The sequence below is a fragment of the Pan troglodytes genome, chromosome 6, assembly GCF_028858775.2.
Source record: "Pan troglodytes isolate AG18354 chromosome 6, NHGRI_mPanTro3-v2.0_pri, whole genome shotgun sequence".
NCBI classification, from domain to species: domain Eukaryota; kingdom Metazoa; phylum Chordata; class Mammalia; order Primates; family Hominidae; genus Pan; species Pan troglodytes.
This window is the reverse complement of record NC_072404.2, coordinates 118964639-118982301: the sequence shown is the minus strand read 5'-3', so window position 1 is coordinate 118982301 and position 17663 is coordinate 118964639. Positions and strand designations below refer to the sequence as shown.

General features: G+C 40.1%; 1 protein-coding gene across 2 annotated transcripts in view; it reads left to right on the top strand.

Moving 5' to 3' along the window:
- RELN (reelin) overlaps positions 1 to 17663 on the top strand; it is a 522571-nt gene that overhangs the window by 401869 nt on the left and 103039 nt on the right. For both annotated transcript variants that reach the window (XM_003318728.5, XM_054656222.2), the window contains exons 29-32: positions 8519 to 8676; positions 9926 to 10133; positions 11967 to 12043; positions 17460 to 17618. In XM_003318728.5, coding sequence (XP_003318776.2) covers positions 8519 to 8676; positions 9926 to 10133; positions 11967 to 12043; positions 17460 to 17618 — 602 coding nt within the window. The remainder of the gene's footprint in view (positions 1 to 8518; positions 8677 to 9925; positions 10134 to 11966; positions 12044 to 17459; positions 17619 to 17663) is intronic.

Here is a 17663-nt window from a genome sequence, read left to right as displayed (position 1 = left end):
TATGTGAGGTTCTGTGCCTTTTGTTGCACTGCACTGTCCTTTCCCTGGGGAGCAATACTCCCTGTGGGCTAGAGAACTGGGGGACCTTGCAGTACCTTTGGGCAGCCAGTGCTGCTCCACTGCAGCCTTCCAAGTGGGCATTGGGAATGTCAGCAGGAACTCCTAGGATGTGGAGATATGGGGGCTGTTACCAAGGGCAAGATGCAGTCCTATGGCAGCAGCAGTCCCCACATGACTTCCTGCTGCAGCTGTTCAGGTCTCAGGAGTGGGGCATGAGTGACCTAGCATGAGTTCCCTGTCTGGTGCATTGCCTTCACGGGGTCTCCAAATCACCACCCATGCTAGTGTCAGAGTTTGTGTGGGTAGTGGCGCTCTCCCACAGCTCAGATTGCAGCACTCTGTGGCAGGGATGTGGACTGCTGAAGCTCTTTCCCCATAGTTCCAAGCCCTTCTAGGTTCCTGGCCAGTCTCAGCCATGCTGGCTACTTGTTTCCTTCTCCTTTTGTGCCTCAGGTGTTTCCTGTGAGTTCTCTGTTGGTCGTTAGTATTCTCTCCTAGATGTTCTATTCAAGGTATGGTTATCTACTCATAATTTTGGTTCTTCCTTGTGGAAAGGATGGGTGTCTGATATCTCTGGTCAGCCATCTTGAACTGGAATCTTCTAAACTTTTATCTTTCACTATTAAGTCGCCTCATGCACTTAACTTGTCACAGCCTTTTTGTGAGGAAACAAATTTGCAGATCTCTTTCATTGTATTGTAAGGAATACAGTAAGAAGGAGTGATATTTGGCTTCCCCAATATCAAATCTGAATTAGTTAGGGTTCTCCAGAGAGACAGCATCAATAGGATATGTATATATATAGATACATGAGAGGGGATTTTTTTAGGGGAAATTGGTTCACACGATTATGGTGGCTAACTAGTTCCATGATAGACCATCTGCAAGTTGGAGACTCTGCGATGTCAGTAGCATGGCTCAGTCTAAGTCCAAAGGCCTCAGAACCAGGGAAGCCAATGGTGTAATTCTCAGAGAGAATAGCATATGGTTTGGATGCTCATTATTGCCATTCAACAATATTTCCAGCTTTCTTTCTCCCTAGAAAAATGGAGGATTATACTTTCTCCCCACAGCCTGTAAAGTTTGGCATGTCTAAATGAAATGTGAATGAAAATGAGACATATGGCTTTAAGAGCCCTTGTACACTTCGCCATCTTTCCTGCTCCGTGGAAGCTTGTATTGAGATGAATCTTACATCTCAATGAGTGTCTACAATAAGCAGACTCCCTTGCCAACCTACACTGGACATATAAAATAAGCAAGAAATAAACTTTCTCTAGGTTAAACCATAGAGATTGAGAGTTGTTTGTTGCCACAACATAACCTATCTCATTCTGACTTATATGGTAAAAGCTTAACAATCTATAGATGTGTCTTATTCATAAAGTTCTTGGAGGTCATTCTGTTTGTGGCATCTTTCACCTAATTTATCACCAGTTTACTTTGCATCATCTGGCAAGATAAGCTGGTTGTGCTCTCTGCCTCCTTGTTACTTAGATGTGCATACCTCAAAAAATTACACTACAGCCTTTGATAGGCAAACTTCCTGGATACGGAAGGAATTTCTTTGGTTAAGGATGTACCAGTTTCTGTGATCTGCTAAACTTTGAAACATAATCTTTAAACACCAGCTATCTCAAGAAAGTTTGTCAATCAGTGGCTCCAACTCATAAGTAATATATTTGTCCTTATATGCTAGTGTTCTTTGTAGTTTATCAAAATGATATGCAAATGCCTTCAAAATTTGTTGTGTAGGTGGCAGAGTTGATGAATTTACCACCTTTAATGAAATTAAGAATTTGACTTGCCATGTGCTTTAGTTAGGATACAGACCCAGCTACTATGACAGAGAAACACACAAACACAAATGCTTAACAAATTTTCAACAATATAGAAGTTCATTCTTTCTCATATACTGGTCCAAAAGTGAGCAGTTCAGAGTTGACAAGTTGGCTCTGCCATCCTGAACACCTGACTTCCATCTCTGGATCCAGGGCATCTGTTCCAGATTTTGCCATCTCTTAACCAGTGGGAGGAAAACAGAGTCAGGGATAAACAGATACATTACTTTTTAAAAGAAAAATCCTCTTTACTTTTTGTTGAGATTCCTCAATAGAGCCTAGGATTATATTTGCTTAGTTACCTTTTGCTATGCAACACAGTTCTCCAAAATTTAAGAGCTCAAAACAATAATGATTTATTATCTCTCATGGTTTTGTGGGGTTGGCTGGGCAGTTCTTCTGCTGGTCTTCCTGGGCTCCATCATCTAGTTGCACTCAGTTGATGAGTTGGTAAGAGTCTGGGTCAGCTGGACCTTTCTCTCCATGTGGTCTTCATCTCAGTATTTTTCAGTTAGGCGGGCTCCAGCATTCCAAGAGAGGAAAAGTAACTGCAAAGCCTCATCTCATTTGCCACATCCTTTTGGTCAAAGCAAGTCACAAAGCCAGTCTAGATTTAAATGGAGGCTAAAGAGACTTACTTTTTTAATAAGAAGTGCATTAAAGTTGCACTACAGAGGAGCATATACAAAAGGAAGTGTGATTAAGTGGGAGGCATTATTGTAACTGTCTACCATGGTCTGTTTTAGCCCCAGTAATTCACATCTCTTCCACTTGAAAAATGCATTCAGTGTCCTCCCAAGACTCCCCAAATTCTCATCCCATCACAGCACCAGACACCAAGTCCCTGGTTGTATTATCTCCATCAGGTTGAGATGTGAATGTGGGTCCTTGATCTCTAGACCTGTAAAGACAGGTAATCTACTTTACCCTTACCCAACATAAAATGGTGAGAAAATGTCAGGATAACCGCAAGAGATACTCCCACTCAAAAATAATAATAATAAACAAAAAGGAAGGAATGGGAAGCACATAGCAGTCACTGGCCCTCAGAAATTCCAAATGCAGCAAGAGACTTGTTACTAGGGCTCCCTCCTCTGAGAACAATGTCCAGGACAAGAACATTCCAATGATTAAGACAGGTCTGTTCCCTGATAGTGGTTCCTTCATCCACTGGTCTTCTCAGTTCTTGATTGTACTCTCCAGGCTTCACCCCCTGAGAACATCTTTCTTTTTCCATAAGAACATATCTGTGTTTGCAGCTATATAGCAATGTCATTCTCCTTCCTGCCCATCTCCAGCTGTGCAGCCCTTGTACTCCTCACCTCCACCACTGCATTCCTCCCTCCATACTTTCCAAAACTGTGGCCCAAATGCAGCTCTTCCAAATAGATCAGTGTAATGTGCCATGAAGTTGGAGAACATCAAGTGGCACATCATTGCTACAATGATACAATGAGGAGCCAAGGAATACAAATCTTGTTTGATTTCAATGAAGCCCAATAATAAATTTATAGCTGAAGGAGGATGAAAGGCGTAAGAATGAGACAGTGGACTTTGGGGACTCAGAGGGAGAAGTTTGGGAGGGAAGGTGAGGGATAAATGGCTACATATTGGGTACAATGATCACTGCTCAGATGATGGGTACACTATAATAAAACCTCAGAAATCACTAAAGAACTTAACCATGTAACTAAAAACCACGTGTACCCCCAAAAACTATTGAAATAAAAAAATTAATTAATAAAATAAATACACACCTGAATCTGAAATTGCAGTGTGTTTGATGTTGGGTGGAATAACCCAGTTGGTAAAGCCACATATGAGAAGTAAGAGCAGATTGTCCTTAGCATCACAAAGTGAGCCAATACTTTGAGGCTCCCAATGTATCAATATTTTCTTAGACCTCAGCTTTTGGAAGACAAAATATTCATCATTAGAATCCAGCTTCATGGTTAATTTGGATACCATCCAGCTTGCTGCTTGATGGCATTTGTGATGAAGAGCCCTCAACTGAAGAACAGTAAATATGTTTCTACTTTACCCCAAGTAAATGAGCTGTTGTTGCTCCTTCTGCAATATGTTAAACTCAGATATCTCCAAATGCGGTGTTGGAAAACTGAGAATTCTAAGTGTTAAAATTGTTAAAATTTGGAGCTGTTTTGCCATGAGGCAAACATGCTTATAATAGTTACAAGAAAATTGCTGTTTCAGAAATAGGTCTAAGCTGATTTTCTCAAAGGAGCCATTTGTGCTCATATTAATTCACTGGGCTCTTGCCTACAGAAAACACATTGGTGATGGTGAATATATGTTGGTACACCTCTCGCAACTCTCAGAGACATCCCCATCCAGGCAATATGCTATGTAGCCTGCTCTAGGTACACTATGTAGAGTGCAAAAAAGTGGGTGGCTCTGTGCAGGACTAGAAAAAAGTTGCTTAGTATTCTTCAGAATACTCTGCATCTCTGCACGGGACAAGCAGAAACCTTCCTAGTTTGAGAAGCAGATGCAACATCACATTGAATTGTGTGGTGATGGAAGGGTACAGTGCAGAAATCGATTCACTTAGGCATCCCCCAGGCAAAAATGAAAATTGGGGGAGGAAACAAAGAGAAAGAATGATATCTTCTTCTTTTTCTTTATCTGGGACATGCAAAACAAAAGGGAATGCTTTTTGAATAGAATAGTCAAACCACACTATGACGTACTTTTTTTTTTTTTTTTGGAGATGGAGTCTTACTTTGTCACCAAGACCAGAGTTCAGGGGCGCAATCTTAGCTCACTGAAACCTCCATCTCCCAGGTTCAAGTGATTCTCCCACCTCAGCCTCCCGAGTAGCTGGAATTACAAGCATGTGCCAATATGCCTAGCTAATTTTTGTATTTTTAGTAGAGATGGGGTTTCACCATGTTGGCCAGGCTAGTCTCGAACTCGTAACCCTAAGTGATCCACCCACCTAGGTCTCCCAAAGCACTGGGATTACAGGCGTGAGCCACTGTGCCTGGCCTATGATCTATTTCTAATAAAATTATGTAAGATTAAACTATTTCTCTCAATCATTACTTCCTCTAAATTATTTCTATACCTTCCTACCAAGTCAAGACCTCTATCAGATGCTCTTCTCTATGTCCTTCTTAATGGTTGTCGGAGTTGCATGGGTGCATTTATTTGTGTGGGTGTTTGATTAAGTGTGTCTCCTCACTCAACTGTGGGCTACATGAAGGCAGGAACCATGTCTGGGTTTTGCTCCTCATGGTATTACTAGCGTTAGCACTGTGCCTAGCGTGCTGTAGATGCTTTCTAGATGTTAACTGAATGAAGGGATGTTGAATAAGGAATAAAGACCAGCAGTAGGTGTTAGCTATAATGAAGACACCTTCCTTTTTCATATTTTTCCAGAATATATGCAGTGCTACTTAACAAGAAATCATTGTTCCACATTCTACTGTGTCTCCTTGAAAAGGCAAGGTTAGAACATATGCACAAATACATTAATAGTAACAATTGCAAGGCTGTATCTCCTCTACTCTAAAAGTATAGAATTGGGACATACTTATTAACTTAACTTTAGCCTACTTATTTCCTTCCTTCTTCTCATGGTCTCTTAGTGACTAGTTTTTATAATGAATTCTTTATCAGTTCTTCCTCCTATTCCAGAAACCCTGAGGTTGCTAAATCAATTGTGTTCAATCCCAAGATTTTGCCACTGAGAAGAGAACAGAGTAGCAGCAGACATCAGGAACCAGGCATAACTTGGAGAAATGGAAATGAAGCAAAACGTGCTGAGGTCATGGCCAGTGAAATCTTTATTGCCTTGAGTTGCACCTTTCAACAAAAAACAAACTAGCAAAGATTGAAAGGGAAAAAGGAACCATCTCTTGCCCTTTCACTCTGAAATACAGTCTTCTATCTAGGACTCTAAGCTATGATTCACCATGTTCTGGACTTACCCTATTAACCAAATGATTAGTCTTTTGGTGTTTTTCTTTTTTAAATCTAAATAAACGTTCCTTAGTACTGAGATCCTGGGGTCTTTTACCGTCTCAAACATATAACAGTGCATTCTGCTTCTTGGGTCTGTAGAAGCCTTAGGATCTATAACTGCAAACAAGGATACCTCCTCACTCTGGCCAAATCAGAACTTGATCCTCTTATAATAATAAAAACTATAAGAGCCCAAGAATCAGAGACAGGTCAAAGGATTTCACTTGTCCTTCATTCACTATCAAATTGCCAAAACTTTTTCTAAAATTCTACCTAAACTTAGGATTCTTCAACCCTCTGAATTCTTCTGGGCCCAAATCTGAGCTGGCTTCTTCCATGAAATGGGGCAGCTGATGGAGAGATGCCCTCATCTTGCCCAGGTGAGAGAGCCTGAAGTTGGGGAAAGAAGTTTTCCTTTCTCTTTCATCACTTTCCTTACCACAGATGCTGTGGATCCATGTTTCTCTGGGTTCTATCATAGAAACATAAAAAAGAAGAAGCAAGCATGACTTCTAATCCAAGAAGACTTGTATTAGGGAATTGGCATGTTTTCCTCATTTATCACAGACATGCAGTCTATCTTTTGGAAGCGGCATAGAGGCCTTAACATTTTCCTTAAGAGTAGTTGACAAATGCTGGTGTACATTAATTCCATTTACTTTCTTCAAGAGGACAAATACCTTCAGAGGCTGAATAATGTTACAGCTCCAAGGGAAGGAATTTTCCCAAGGTCCATGACACTAAGACAATTGTACTTTTTTTTTTTTTTTTGCTTTTGCTTTGTTTTTCTAAACTTCTTTAATTCAATTCTTTTTACCTTAAAAAGAATAAGATCAATATATTTCAAATTAGCTGCAAAGGAAATAAATTTGTATGTTCACCTTCCTCTTACACTGAAACGGGGGCTTGGGGCTTACGTTAATAGGCAATTATCTCTGAACATTTTTAAACCTAATAAACAACATTACTGGCTACAGTTTATAAAGTTGCCATGAGTAGGTAACTTAAAATAATGAAGGGGGGAAAAAAGCCAAGGTTATGGTTCATTGCTGCCAAATTTCCAAAGCCACTTGAAGAGCCAAAAAGAAATCCATTCTGATCTTGCCATGTTATCTTCACGATAATAGAGGGGAGAGGGAGCTGTCTTTATCTACAGTTGTCCTTAACAATCTTCATTAATCTTTAAGATTCTTTATCCTTGTGTACTAAGAAGCTGGATTAACTCAAAAGTCTATAAATATTGGCAGCAAAATAAATTGGAATGTGGATATACCAATACATCTTCATCCTTTGATTATAGCGGAAGTGAGAAGGAAGAGATAGTTCCCTCGTATGAAATTATAGGAGTGTGTGTACATATGTGTGTGTGTGTGTGTGTGCACGCATGTTTCCATATGTTGGAAAAGAAAAGATGTATTTAAAAAATTGGAAAGCAATTGGGACAAATTTTAGTTTGGCAACCTCAAAACTATTGTTCTAGGAGATGAAGAACTGGGCAGTAGCCCAGCCCACTAGTGTTCCAGGGTTTTGAAGTACTGGGACTAGGTCCTTCTTTTGTTCGTTGGCAGTTAAAACTGGTGTTTGTGATTTAAAGATGAGAGATGAAGAGGAAAGGAGGGAAGGCGCAGGTGAATAGAGCTGTCGGTACAAACTTAACTCTTCCCCGCCTGAAGCATGTCAACAGCAAATAGCCAGAGTTCCCTTATCTGTCCTAAGAAAGACAGATTGTTTCAAACATTCCCAAACAGCCTCTTCTGCAGATATCCATAAACTGAGTGTGATAGAAGGGTGAAATATTAATTGAGTAAAACAATGGAATATCTATCTGGATTTTATTATTAAAAGAGCAGAAGGTGAGAAAATATTCAAACATTTATGCTGAAAAAGAAATCAATCTGGGCATGGTGGCTCACATCTGTAATCCCAGTACTTTGGGAGGCTGAGGCGGGCGGATCACATAAAGCCAGGAGTTTGAGACCAGCCTGGCCAACATAGTGAAACCTCATCTCTACTAAAAATACAAAGATTAGCTGGGCATTGTGGCGTGTGCCTGTTATCTCAGCTACTCGGGAGGCTGAAGCACGAGAATTTTTTTTTTTTGAGACGGAGTCTCGCCCTGTCACCCAGGCTGGATGGAGTGCAATGGTGCGATCCCAGCTCACTGCATCCTCTGCCTCCCCAGTTGAAGCAATTCTCCTGCCTCAGCCTCCCAAGTAGCTGGGACTACAAGCACGTGCCACCACACCCGGCTACTTTTTCTATTTTTAGTAGAGACAGGGTTTCACCATGTTAGCCAGGATGGTCTCAATCTCCTGACCTTGTGATCCGCCCACCTCGGCCTCCCAAAGAGAATCTCTTGAACCTGGAAGGCGGAGGTTACAAGGAGCTGAGATCACCCTACTGCACTCCAGCCTGGGTGACAGAGCAAGATGCTGTCTCAAAAAAAGAAAAAAAAGAGAGAGAGAGAGAAAGGTCTGAGAGAGAGACAGCTTATGAAGGTTAAGTGCAGTCAAGCAGACATGACTTTCAAATAAATATTAAGTCTCCGTTGAGTTTTTCTGAATTTTTCTATATTCCAATGCTTTGATATGAGATGTTGGTTCAAGAAACAGGTGTGTTGTTTTTCCCAACAGCAAGACCAGATTCCGATGGATCCAGGAGAGCAGCTCACAGAAAAACGTGCCTCCATTTGGTTTAGATGGAGTGTACATATCCGAGCCTTGTCCAAGTTACTGCAGTGGCCATGGGGACTGCATTTCAGGAGTGTGTTTCTGTGACCTAGGATATACTGGTAAGGCTAAATACATGTGTCTGAGGGTTTTATTGTAAAATAGTCATCTCTAGTTGCTGTGTTTCATGTTATTCTCCCAAAGAAATAAATTCTGAATTTATTCTTCTTTAAGTCCAGGAATTGTAGGAATTCACAACCCAGGCACATGAGGTGCTAGGATATTTTGTAGTTTTGAGCTGCTCCAAAAAGGAAACATACTAATACAAATTTCATTTCCTAAAGAGGATTTGTTTGTAATTCATAGCAATAATAATTAATACTGCTTGAGGTCCTACTTCATGCCAGACATTGAGGTTCTTTTTATTTCATCCCCTTTAATTCTAACAATAACTCTGTCATAGTACTGTAAACCCTATTTATATTTAAGGAAACTGAGGCACAGAGAGATTTAATAACTATCCCAAGATCATTCAGCTGGGAGTTGCTAGAGCTGAGTATCAAACCCTGGCAGTCATTCTCCAAAACCCAAACCCAAGTTCTTAACCACATGCTGCATGGCTGCATGGCCTCTGTGAGCCCTCTACATCACTATAGGAAATGTAATTTTATACATTTAAAATAAAAATGCATCTTATGATAAACCCAAGTCTGCCAAAAGAGTACTTTACAAAAAAAGTATCTCTGAGCACAGTGACCTTTGGATGTTGCTGCAAGCAAAAATGAAAAGAGCTGAGATTAAAGAGGAAAATTGGAGAAAATATTATAAGCTTCAAAATCTTTTTTGTTTGTTTGTTTTTCCTGGAGACAACTTCAAAAGGCTTCTTCCCAGCTTTTCAGTATCCCAGCCTTCATCTGGCACGTGACCAAAGACAAACATATGTTGTTGCAGGCCTTCTATGGAGAGTGCTGTCACTCACAGTTTCAAGGATTTTTTTTAAATTTGAGACTGACTTCCCCTATTGATCCTAGAATAGAAGGATAACAAATGAGCAAATTTTATTGTGGATGAAATCTGTTTCTCAGTTTACACAAATCCTCAGCAGCAGGAACTATGAAAAGGTATGGTTCCCAATGTCTTCCCAATGTCTGTCTCTATCAAAAAATAAAAACTTACAGAGGCAGAATAGTGTTTTTGATGATGGTAGTGATGGCTGTCTTTCAGACCGACAGTTGTGAGATACAAATTTTCATGTGGCCTCTCTCCCTAATGTTAATCCCTATGGACATTCTTCCTTTGCCCATGTGTTGAATAGACCTGGTGTTGAATGATTCCAACAAGCATCTCTCCTCTCTATTTCTTTTTCTGAAGCTGCACAAGGAACCTGTGTGTCAAATGTCCCCAATCACAATGAGATGTTCGATAGGTTTGAGGGGAAGCTCAGCCCTCTGTGGTACAAGATAACAGGCGCCCAGGTTGGAACTGGCTGTGGAACACTTAACGATGGCAAATCTCTCTACTTCAACGGCCCTGGGAAAAGGGAAGCCCGGACGGTCCCTCTGGACACCAGGAATATCAGGTAAAAAGTATTAACTGGTACACTTTTTCACAAACATATTATTTACCATACGATGTAGTCTAACTTAAAACATTCTGTTCTGTTATTGGGAATATATACAATAATGTTTCTGTATATAGATTATGATATGTAAAAATGAAGATAACTTTAGCTTTGGAATAAAATAGGTGGTTTCTACAAATACCATGCTGCAATTCATGAATCCATGTGTGGTCATCACCAAGGCCTGTGTGTCTAGGGTATGCCAGCTTGATTTTCTGAAGTTTGATATTATTATGAAAACCATTTGGTATTATTCTTAGCATGTGCCGTGTGAAACAAAGATTTTTCCAACCTTACATTCTATGTCCGAAATTGATGCGTCCTCATTTATCTAAGTTGATTTGTATTCACTTATTGAAAATGGTCCCCAGAAATTTTAAATGCCTACACTGACACCTACTGGTAAAATAAAGAACTGTTTGGTTTTTAAGATCAAATGAAATAATAGCACACCTAAAATAAAACTGCTTTTTAAAAGAGCAATTAAATTATTTGAGAAGTAGAAGAAAGGAAATAGAGAAAATGTTTAAAATTTTTGGACCTCCTCACAAAATCTGGGGTCCTTTGGCATATTTTTCCTTCCTTCAATTTCCTTACCATTCCATCTGCATTGTTCTCTCAGAGGTGTGCCTGTCAAGCAGGTACTCTCTGTCAGTCGCTATGGACTGAGGCATAATTTACATCATACTGACTGAAGGCCCGCTGTGAAAAATTTAGCCAAGTGAGTCTAAATCAGCAACTGACAGGTAATTATCTGACTCTAAACAAATATGGTATTCAGCTTCTTAAGTTAGATTTTTCCTCATCTTGGCTGGATGCGGTAGCTCACACCTGTAATCCCAGCGCTTTGGGAGACTGAGGCAGGTGGATCACTTGAGGTCAGGAATTCAAGACCAGATCCTGGCCAACATGGCAAAACCCTGTCTCTACTGAAAATAGAAAAATTAGCCGGGTGTGGTGGCTCATGCCTGTAGTTCCGGCTACTCAGGAGGCTGAGGCAGGAGGATCGCTTGGGCCCAAGAGGCAGAGGTTGAAGTGAGTCAAGATCGCGCCACTGCACTCCAGCCTGGACAACAAATGCCTAACGTAGATGACAGGTTGATGGGTGCAGCAAACCACCATGGCATGTGTATACCTATGTAACAAACCTGCACGTTCTGCACATGTATCCCAGAAATTAAAGTATAATAAAAAAAAAATCTTCATCTTGAGTTTCCAAGGATAGTGTTAACTAGATTTAAGGAATTTCCATTTTAGTAATTCCATTAAATTATAACAGACTGTATTTTTAGTAGAGACGGGGTTTCGCCGTGTTAGCCCCGTCTCTACTAAAAATACAAAAAGAAATTAGCCAGGCGTGGTGGCGGGCGCCTGTAGTCCCAGCTACTCGGGAGGCTGAGGCAGAAGAATGGCGTGAACCCGGGGGGCGGAGCTTGCAGTGAGTCGAGATCGCGCCACTGCACTCCAGCCTGGGCGACAGAGCAAGACTCCATCTCAAAAAAAAAAAAAAAATTATAACAAACTGTCACAATGAAGTGATATTCAACGGTTTCCTTTTGTTTAGCTCATTATTACAGAATAAAATGAATGGTCATATTAATTAACTTCTTCTAAATGGTTACAGAATTAACTTACTATAATTTATGTATTTTCTGCTTCTCATATGCCCTTTGAGTTTGAAATTAGTGCTTAATAAATACAGGAGGTTTTTTTTCTAATGTGTCAAAACACAAATGCTTACAGCTCTTCTGAACTCTTGTTTGTAAGTAAACTAAAGTTTTTATTCCCCAGACTTGTTCAATTTTATATACAAATTGGAAGCAAAACTTCAGGCATTACCTGCATCAAACCAAGAACTAGAAATGAAGGTAAGCTGCTATATTTCCATGGAAATTACAGTTACTATTGGCAGATTAGTCCTTTTTCCTCCCAAAGTTTGGCCAGGATTTTGAAAACTGATACATTACCCTGAATCGTTCCTTCTCTTCTCTTCTGCTTTGTAGAATCGGTGGCTGCACAGAGCCAAGATCTCTAAGATTTCTTGTACAGATCCTTAGGCCTGAAATATATCATGTCTGCTCTGGGTGTAGGCAGAATCAAAGTGCCATTTGTTTTAGGGAACCCTATTCCTTTATACTATCCGCAGGGAGGCACACATGCAAAAAAATCCCAAAACAATAGCAGAGACTCTTACATATAGCATGGAAGCTAGAGACTTGATTGCATAGGGCATTACTGAATGCAGATCAAAGTCTACTTCGGCCCATAAACTTATATTCTGGGCAGACCAGAATCCTTGTGTAGGAGGAGCAGTTCTTGGCAATAATAAATGTTATCTTTTACTGAGACTTATTATATGCAAGACACTATCCCACGTGTTTTACTGGTGTTAATTCATTTTATTTCCAGCATACCCTTTTGCCATAAGTAATATAATTAGTTCTGTTTTGCAGATGTAGAAACTGAGGCACCGAAAGGTCAAGTAACCTGCCCATGATCATGCACTAAATAAGTGGATGAGCAGGGATTCAAACCACTCACACTGGCTCCAGAATGTATGCCATAACCATCATACTATACTGCTTCTCTCCTTGCGCTGAACTCCACCCTCCCTAGGCACTCGTACCATCTTCTGCCTCAAATGATTCAGTTCTGAAAGAAATGCAAAAGGCTTGAAGCATAGGTGGCCTCTGGGAGCTCTACAGATATGATATAATTCCTTAGGGGACCTTGAATGTGAACTGACTCCTCACACAAAATTCACAGGTTTCTCAGATGCATCCTCCTCCAAACCGTGGTCTCAGCAACATGTAAAGAGTTTGCACCTTCTAAGTTTGTTAATATCTCAGTATGACTGTGTAAAACACATTGGCTTAAACAGTACCTATTAGTCAGTAGAGCTACCAACAGCTGTGTTCATCAGCTCTCCATTTCCTTGGCCATATTATCACTAACTGAAAGGTTTAATAACTTTTTCTGAATATCTTAGTACTTTTAGTCTAGTAATTATCCAAGTCATCTATTTACTGAAGCAATATAGAAGCTTTTATAGACCATTTTTGCATTCCCTAATCTCTTCAATAAATATTTATTAAGAATCTGTTCTAAGCCAGACATTGTTCTAGGTGCTTTTATTGATACAATATCACCAAAAGACATATGTCCCTCATCATGAGATAGGTTATGCTGCAATAATAAATAAACCTCTAAATATCAGTGGGCTAAAATAAAATGATTTCTCCCCTGTGCTACATTTTCTTCATGGGTCATCCGAGGTCCTCATTCCAGCACCCAGAATAATAAGGTGGCTGCTGCATAGATTCTGGATGTTGCCAGCCATGTGACAGAGGGAAAGAGAAAGTGTGGTGAAGGGAAAAGAAGCGTAAACCTACCATGCACTAGAGAGTGAAGAACCAGTGGGGCACTAATGACCACCTAAGGGTAGATCCCTGCCCTCAGGGGAACTTACATTCTAGTGAGAAGACTCAGATAGTAAGCAATCAAGAAAAGAAATAAGCAAGAAAATGTTAGATTGTAAGGGCTAGACAGAAACAAATAGGCTGATGAGGTGGAAAGTAAATTTATGCAGTGGGAGGTGCTGATTTAGATTCAAAAATAGTCTGGATGGGGACTCACCAAGGAAGTGACATTTGATACATTGAAATTTAAAGGACATTTTTGTGCATAACCCTTCTGAAAATTACAAATCCATACCCTTATTTGTGTATGACCTAAAAAAATAAATCCTGAGCAAGGTAGAAAAGGAAGCATCTGCTTATCATATAATAGACAGGAGTCTTTGCTCTGTATTGAACTTCTGTTTACAAGTGCTATTTTCTGCCCTGCAGTGCAGATTTCCCTGAGGATCCTTTTAGTAACAAGCAACTTTTTCTCAACTAGTCTTGAGCCACTTTCATAAACTCAGTGCCGGCCGTGTAATTCACATCCCACAGGCATTTCTTAGCCTTTTATTGAAAACTGGTTGTTAAAATGTAAATCTGCTTAAATCCTTGAACAAATCTCTTCCAGTGATGAAAGTAGAGATTCTTTACTTACTCAAGCTGAAGCATCAATTTACATATTTGGAATTAAAATCAAAATTATGCTATTTTCAGTAAGACCGGGCATAACGCAGATGGAGCTGCTGTTTAAAAAGAGAAATGTTTCACATGCCTTAAACACTTGGTAGATGAGTTAAAGGGCCTGGTTCATTCAGATGTACAGTGTGTTAGATGACATGGCTAATGAGGTTCAGCAAGTGATATGAGATATGTATATTGCTCTTTGCCTTTCTTGCATTCCTCGACCCTCTCATTCTTATCTGAGAGGCTCTCTTTCTTTGTCCTTTGGAATTGCGGCCCTCATCTCTGCAGACCTTGTTACTGCCTGAAGGTATATGTGACACTCCTTAAAAAAGCTAATGAGGAGGAAGACAGAAACCAAATGAAGTATGTACCTCCTGAGCCATGTTTCTTATAATTTAATGTTCACCTGAATCATTTGGGAGCCTTGTTAAAATGCAAATTTAGATTTAGTAGGATTGGAGTGGTATGCTACATAACAAATTATTCCACAACTAAGTAGCTTAAGACATCAAATATTTGTTATCTTACAGTTTCTGTGAGTCAGGAATTTTGGAGCAGCTTAGCTAAATGGTTTTGGCCCAGGGTCTCTGGTGAGGTTGCAGTCAGGACAAAAGCCAGGAGGGGTGCAGTCACTGGAAGACTTAGCCAGGGCTAGGTGATCTCCTTCCAAGATGGCTTACTTACATGGCTGTTGGCAAAAGCCTTTAGTTCTCTGCTGTTGGCAAGAGGTTTCAGTTTCTCACTCTGTAGACCTGTCCATAGGCTGCTTGAATGTCCTTACTAAATGTAGGCTGGCTTTCCCCAGAGCAAGAGATCTGAGAGGGAGCAAGGAATAAACGACAATGCCTTTTATGACTGTTTCCAAAGTTACACACCATTACTTCCGCCATATTCTATTCATTAGAAGCAAGTTACTAAAACTATCCACACTCAAAGGGGGGAGAATTAAGCTCCACTTTCTGAATGGAAGAGTGTCAAAGAATGTGTGGACATTTTTTAAACCATCACAGGTTATAAAACCTGTTCCAAGGTGATTCAGGTGCTGGTCTCAGACCATACTTTGAGTCAAAGGCACTAGAAAGGACCAGCCAGTGACAGTTTATCTCATGATGCTTCATTTCTAGTATCATCTACCTTCTGATTAGGTCACCTCAAAATAACTAAGTAATCTCAATCTCAGCTTCTCTCTCATCTTATTAAATGTAAACCATATTAATACAAATTAGTAGCCACAAGAAAACCTGAATTTTGAAGTGTCTGCACCCTCAGACATCCAATATCACACTAAAAAGCCCATAGGACATATCTTGAGCAACATCAGAGTTTGGAGACTAGAGCTTATGCCACACATTCCTCCACTTGACTAGAATAAAGACAAGAAACAGCCTTGCTTCCATTTTCTTCATGAACTTTGGTGTGACTGTCCCTTTCCCAACACTTGGGTCTCACCTTATTCAACAGAAGCTGTAACCCTCATCCCCACACCTGTATATAGCAGGCTATCTCCCCCAAAGAGTTCTGTTATTTGAACATATTTTCATCCTCTCATTCAGTCTGATTAGTTCTTTTATTTTAAATACAGTAGGTTTGATTCTCTTGAGATTTCTAATTTTAGCATATTTGTCATTTTTGTTCCTGGCATCATCCTTTGTCAGATGTAGTGACAATAATTCCATGTGGAATTAATTAGCCATAAGCAGCCTTCTTTTAGCACTACACTTTATTGTAATATTTTTGAAACTAAAATAATTATCCAATGTGATAAAGGGTTGAGAAGTTCTAGTTAGTCAAGAATAGGGAAACAGAAAGGTTGTGTATAGCAAAAAAACTTATAATTTTCCAAAAGAGTTAGAATTTGCTGAGTGCAATGGCTCATGCCTTTAATCTCAGCATTTTGGGAGGCTGAGGCAGGCAGATCGCTTGAGCCCAGGAGTTTGAGACCAGCCTGAGCAACATGGCAAAACCCCGTCTTTACAAAAAGTACAGAAATTAGCCGAGCGAGGTGGCACACACCTATAGTCCCAGCTACTTGGAGGGCAGAGGTTGGAGGATCACTTGAGCCCGGGGAGGAAAAGGTTGCAGTGAGCTGTAATCATGCCACTGCACTCCAGCATGGGTGACAGAGTGAGACCCTGTCTCAATTAAAAATATATATATATATATAATATATATAATAAAGTAAAAATCACAACTTTACTGAACATAATATCTATGAATACTCAAAAAGTAGTTCAGTATCCCTAGTCGTAATAATGAATATGCAGTGCCAGTCTTAGGAAAATTATGGAATAGGCAATTAGATCAATACCCTCTACCACTCTACCCCCCCCACCAAAGAAGTGGGTATAAAGGCTGGCACAGTCTTATTCTTAACACAGGCACTGATTTATACCTCGTTATACACACACACATATGTACACAATTGATTCCCACAGTTTCATCCTTAGCAACTTTTTCCTTTCATTCAACATTGCGCTTTCTCTGCATCCTCTTTTAGAAGGGACATGAGGTCCCTTACACTTTAATGTGCAGTCCCCTGGATCATGTCACCCTAGTGACAGTGGAGGGGCATGGATGAATGGGACAAGAAAAGGGGAAAAGGTGACACAGAGAAACTAAAGTCAGACTAATGTTGGAGAAGCATGAGCCTTTCTGCTTTGCCACTTAATAATTTGGTTTCACTTAGGCTTCACTGACCAAGATCTGACAAAGTGCGAAGTGCAAGTAAAAGGATCTTTCTGCTTAATAGAATTTCAGACCAGGCGGTGCTTACTGCCTAGTGCGTCAGCAGCAAAGAGCTACTTGATTTTTTGCCAGGGAGATTGAGATATTTCTTCTGAATATATAATAATGATATGAGACTTTGTAATGTTCAGAACAGAATCTAAAATTCAAATACGTGATCTGACGCAGGTTTTTATGTTCCCCTTACCAACTTACTCATCACTCATATAAAGCTGAGTAGTCTTATAAGAGCTTATGTATTTTTTCCTTCATTTCCTGGGAGTCAGTGCATTAGAAACCATCAAAAAATTGATGAGCCTTCAGGTCCACTAATTCATTCCTTGGAAGTTACACAAATGTGCCCTCATTCTAGGAGACACAATTTGAGGTTGCTGCAGTCTCACCATTTAAGAAATACTGTTCCTTCCCCTCTAGGAAAGTGTCCAAGTAACTGGATTTATGTCTTTTAACTCAGGGCTTATTGTTCAGTATTCAAATGACAATGGGATACTCTGGCATTTGCTTCGAGAGTTGGACTTCATGTCCTTCCTGGAACCACAGATCATTTCCATTGACCTGCCACAGGACGCGAAGACACCTGCAACGGCATTCCGATGGTGGCAACCGCAACATGGTAAGTTACTGCTCACTCCAGCTTTCTGGTAGCTTTTAGGTCATG